The sequence below is a fragment of the Pygoscelis adeliae genome, unplaced genomic scaffold (assembly GCF_000699105.1).
Source record: "Pygoscelis adeliae isolate BGI_AS28 unplaced genomic scaffold, ASM69910v1 Scaffold127, whole genome shotgun sequence".
NCBI lineage: Eukaryota > Metazoa > Chordata > Aves > Sphenisciformes > Spheniscidae > Pygoscelis > Pygoscelis adeliae.
The window spans coordinates 5,691,537-5,696,969 of record NW_008825208.1 but is presented as its reverse complement, the minus strand read 5'-3'; the positions used below and the strand labels follow the sequence as shown (position 1 = coordinate 5,696,969).

Below are 5,433 nucleotides of genomic sequence, written 5' to 3'. Positions count from 1 at the left end.
GTTCAGACTAAAAATAAATGGACAATACCTCCATGATAATGATGAACATTCAGAAAATGAGTACAAAGGGCAGTTTTTGAGGAGGACACGATATTAGTATTGTGATTTGCATCCTTCTTTGAATAAAACTCCGCATATCTGTATTGAACAAGAATCTCAGCAAGTCTGTTCTAAACACCAGTCACAACAAGAAGCAGCAGAGACCTTTTCCAGCTAACACTCTTCCCTCTGTGACAATCAAAGGTAACTTTTACACTAGATTTTCAGACTCAGCAAAAATAAGCTTTTGCCATGGGTAATCCAGGAATGGAGGCAATACTGCACGGTGTGAAGAAATCTTCTGATACAGAGCATAGCTGGATTTTAATAATCAAAATGCTAAGCTAGGAAGGACGAATTCAACTGATGAATACAGTTAATCTTCCAATTATAATCTTCCAACAGGATTTCAGGGTCCCTTCCTTTTGAAGTTAATTGAAGTTTTTCCACTGACTTCAACAGAAGAAAGATTAGGATCTCTTAACAAACTCTCTTGATAAATTAATACTTTTGGATTACTTTCATCATCTTAGAGAACATATCTACAGTTAGAAATTTATTCTTGTCTCACGCGAAGTCCACATTTTTAAGCCTTCAGTAAAACAGTAAAAAATAGCCACAGGTTCAAGCCAAGTCACCCTACTGGCATCACATTTACTGGACCCAGGTGACATGTACTTCACCCTGACTTTAGTCAGCACTGGATCAGCTTCTGAACTGCTGGACTTTAAGTTTGTGCTTTTTTTTTGCAGTCTACCCTTGGAAACGTTTCAACTGTTATTTCTTCCTCTTACCTTTCTAAGTTAATTTAATACCTGTCACTAGTCCTAAATGGGTACTTCTGAAATCTACAATGCTTTATTTCTGTAACAGCAATATATGCTTACCTATCCCTGCACAGCTGGTGTGACCTTTGAATCCTGCCTTAGAGGTACTTGGTCCCTAACTTGTCTAAACTTATTTCCTGCTGGGAGTTCAGCAAAAGTGACAACTGCCGCATCTCTACTCGGCACTCACACTGCCTGGCTAACATACCCTAGTCCTTGTCTGGAGGTCATCTTTAGCTTTAAGATGGTAACTCAAACCCCTGGTTCTTCACGTTTAATCTGTAGTATGGACCTACAACTTGCATGTTTCCTACAACACATTGTGTGACAGTGTCTTAACACGCACCAGATGCAACAACCTTTTAGTTATCAGCTGTCTGTGCTGGATTTCAGTCATAACCTGTCCACTTTCTCCACTACAAATTCCTTTGCCCCTCCCCAACTTCTAAGACCGGTATAAAACATCCATAGACAAATCCTCATTCCTGTCTTAGCTTCACCAAATATTAAAATAGGGAGAGTTTCTCACTCATAACAGCATGTCAGAAAAGGCTGCACTCTGACATGAACAGACAAGAGTGTGATCAGATACTTACCCACACACTTTGGCTCCTTTGAATCCCACTGTGAGGTTCCCTGGCAGGTGAGTTTGGTGTTTCCTTCTACTTCATAGCCCTCATTGCAGGTCACAAAACATACTGTCTTATAGGAGATATCAGCTGTTGAACAATTAATGTGTCCGTTTTCAGGAGCCCAAAGTTTGGGACATGTTCGAACTGCAAAGGGAAAAAAAACGCCCGTTCACTCTGCAGCACTGAGAATCAGTGGAGATACACTAGTTTGCCCAGGTTTTCAGGAGTGGGACAGGTACTGGCTTGTACACTAGTTACAGTAGTTTGTACAAATTTAGGGTTGGAACAGGACTGAGTTTTTTCAAAGGCTTGATGCCTTCCTCTTCTTGAAACAGTCTTACATAGCATGTATGAGGTTGGGCGCATACTTCCAAGCTCACCTAAGTTCTGATGTATGTCCAGGCTAGCAAACTAACTGTGCTCAGAAATGTTGCTAGCCATTGAAGGCATCTGGCACACAGTGTGTGGCCTGTGCTAGTAATGTCTATCAGCCTTCAAAATGGGACAGCTGCAGGCAAATGGAATCCTATGGAAAAGTGTGTGTCTTTAGAAGTTTCTAATCCCCCAGCCATGCCTGTGAGTTCTTTGGGGGATTTCCAACTGGCAGTCTGGTACGGGCTGAGTGAGCGCCAGGGAAGAGGCTAAGAGCTTATTAACAGGGCAGATGACAGTTTCCCAGTACTCAGGAACATTCTCAGGCACTCTGACGTGTATTGATGTAGACATAGACACGTGTGAGCCCCCACAAATCAGAACAGCAGACATTCATCATGGTGAGGGGGAGAGAGAGAGGAAGAAGGAATACAAGGCATTCATAGACAACAGGACCATGAGAAATGAAAAGGAAGAAACTAGGTTGTTGCTGAGACAGAAGAGACCCTTGCAGGTGTAGGGCTCCCCATGGAGGCAGTCCTGGCTGCTGCTCAGCACAGAGGCCTTTCTCCTGCCATGTCTCACAAACACTGAAAGCAGCATGATGCCAAGGAGAACGCAGTCCTGTCCAGGACGCGTGTGCAGAAAGGGAAGTGGGGCATGGAGGGTGATCCTCAGATTGTCTTACCGTTTTGTTACTGAATCCTGATGGTGCAATTTAACATAAAGCTACACTGTAATTAAGACTGATCCCAAAACAGCTGAATGACAGCAAGAAGAAAAAAGTAGTAGCACTGGTATGGCCTGGATTTATATTCTTGTTTCAGTGTCATAACCTCAAGCTCTTCTACTAGGACCTCTTTCCTTTGCACTGCCTCCAGCTCTCCTCCTCTTCAGCCAGTATCTTACGCTTCTGCTTTTGTTCCCTTGCTCCCCTCTGGACAAGACTCTGAGCTACATACACACTGCCTGGCCTTTGGGTCCCTCGAACAACTAAGCTGTACACACCTACTGTCTGGCCATGACTGTGTGATGATGATAAATATATGACAACCAGGTGACAGCAAGCCCAAATGTGTAGATGCCTGCTGGGGTCCTAGTGCACCTTTTCCTTCAACAATTCATGCCTCTCTTCAATAACCAGCTAATGATTTTCCAAAACCAGTGGAAAACTCATACGGTTGAAAACTCTGCTCTCAGCTGAAGCTGAGAAATACTGCTCAGTATGTTCAACAGTTATTAGGGGGAGAAAAACACAAAAGGGCAAACAGTGTAACTACTCAAAAATATAATCAAGAAGACTACAGTTCCCTAAACTCTGTTCTCCCTGGATTGTCTTCCACAGCTTCTGTTGACCTTGCTGGCAGGAGGGCAAGCTCTGGTGACGGGTGGCATCAGCGATCTGGACAACTTCTTTGCTGCGGTTTGGGATGCTGATTTTACCAACCAACCCATCCTTGCTGCTGCCAGGTAGGAGGCAAACCACGAGCTCCTCTCCAAATACACTTGAAAGTAAGCCAACCTGACAACTTTCTCTCCTTTTCCCCGTAGCTGTTTATGCTGCACACTGATTAGACAGGACATGTCTACGAGTGGACACACGGACTGAACAGATCACTATACACCCTCAAACTAATTAATAGGCAGATACCCTGAGGGCTCCTTCAAATGAAAGCCAGCTGTATAAATGCCAATAACTATAAGCCCCTCAAAGATATAAAAAACTCACGTTAAATAATGTCTTTTTTGAAAACAGCTATAGTAGCACCTGAGTGGAAAAAAAGGTCTGTAGCAAAACCTATGTATATTGGATAGGAAAGAAAAAAAGCTATTCAGATGCACCCGATATATCTTTGCATTACCACTGTCTCATGTTTACTCTCTGAAAGTACTATTCCTCTTGTGCTTGCATATACACAGGCATCCTCTAGGAAGTGCATTTAAGAGTATAAAAAAAGATCTTGAAACTTCCATCTTGTGAGAGGCACTCTGAGCTTCAGAGCAGCTTCCTAATATGCTGTATCTTAACTGTAGTAGAGTAAGAAAGACATTTTTACAGCTGAATCACACATGCTTTATAGAGAAGAGAATAGGCTTTCTCTTTTAACGTTTCTATGCAAGGTTTTAATACCCAATCTGTGGTAAAAGGAAGCAAATGCTACCAAACTCTACAGCAGTACTGAGGAAGCCTGAATGAATTAAGAGCACTGAGGAGGCTCTCAGCAGTATCAATGTGCCTACAGAGAAGGCACTCCCATCCACTACCCAGTAAGTCCAGCCACCTCTTCTGGGAGGACTGCATGGCTGTAGTGCTCCTGTCTCCTCAGTGTTTCAATGTTCATGCTTACTCAGTGTCTCAGTATGGCTCTGGCACAAACCTGTAACTGAGCCCATGTTATCCTGGTTATGGTTCCATGCATTAAACACAAAACCATCCTCTTGCCAATAAAGCATTTTCCATGATGAAGAAATATTTCCATAAAGCCAGTGAAAACAACAACAACAATGGTATATTCTGCTTGCTCTGGGTTTTCTCCTAAGACATTTTTCTGGATTAAATACACACTTTGTAGTTGTTTTTTTCATGGGTCACTGTTAATTGCATGACATGACTGCATTAATCACTTTCCAATAGCACAAAAGATTTTAGCTAGCAGAACAACTGAGGAGTGTTTAATGTCAAAATCCAAAGCAGTGCAAAGGGATTTCCTTCACTCTCCCTTCCTAATTTATGTGATAAAATACTCCTGGGATTAACAAGACAGCTATAAACTGTGCCTTTGATCTTGCTCCCTTTCATAGTCTGAGTGAATAGAGACTAGCAGATCCAGCACATGTAAAGGTAGGACTTTTTAATATATTTTTTTTTAATTGGAAGTCTTCAGTATGACGGAGAATGGCACAAGAAAAGCAAAAATATATCCTTTCAACGCTTCAAAGGATATTAACTCAACATCAAGACAATATCAAGGCAGACTTGTCTGGAAGGTGGGGGAAGAGAAAAATTCCCTGTTAAAGGAAGATCATGCACCAACACCCAATAGGTGAATATTTTTAAATGCTCCAGAAGGTTTTCCAAGTACTAGAATCTTCCACTTCTCTATAGACGGTGGGGATGAAGGATCCTTTCTTTGTGGCTGACTGCAGCCTCCCCCAGATTTTTTGTACTGGAGGCTGCTGTGTGACAGAAGCTTTGACAGGCAGGTGCTCTTTCCCAGTATCCCAGTCTACCTGAAGTAGCATACATCTTCAGTCCATGTTTTGACTGCTGGAAAGTCAACAGCTCTAAGTCTAGCTTCTCAAGATACCCTCATGGTACTGGCCAGCAACTTATTTTCTGTTGAAAGCTTCTCCTTCCTGCCTTCTGTCACTAGAAGCTATAAAGGAAGACTTAAGTTTTCCAGGATTATCTGAAGAAGAGTCCTGCAATGTAAGCAGAAGTGAACTGCTATATAAGAATGTCCTGAGGAACTGATCTCTAGCTCAGATCCCTCCTTTCAGAACTGTGACTTGCTGTTTCTTTAAGGGCTGCAGTGTTTGCTGTAGTGGCATAAAGTGCTAAT

At 42.4% G+C, this 5,433-nt stretch overlaps 1 protein-coding gene across 1 annotated transcript in view; it reads right to left on the bottom strand.

Annotated features, from left to right (window-relative positions):
- SVEP1 (sushi, von Willebrand factor type A, EGF and pentraxin domain containing 1) overlaps positions 1–5,433 on the bottom strand; it is a 186,549-nt gene that overhangs the window by 82,391 nt on the left and 98,725 nt on the right. Inside the window, exon 6 of the mRNA XM_009328996.1 lies at positions 1,463–1,642. Coding sequence (XP_009327271.1) covers positions 1,463–1,642 — 180 coding nt within the window. The remainder of the gene's footprint in view (positions 1–1,462; positions 1,643–5,433) is intronic.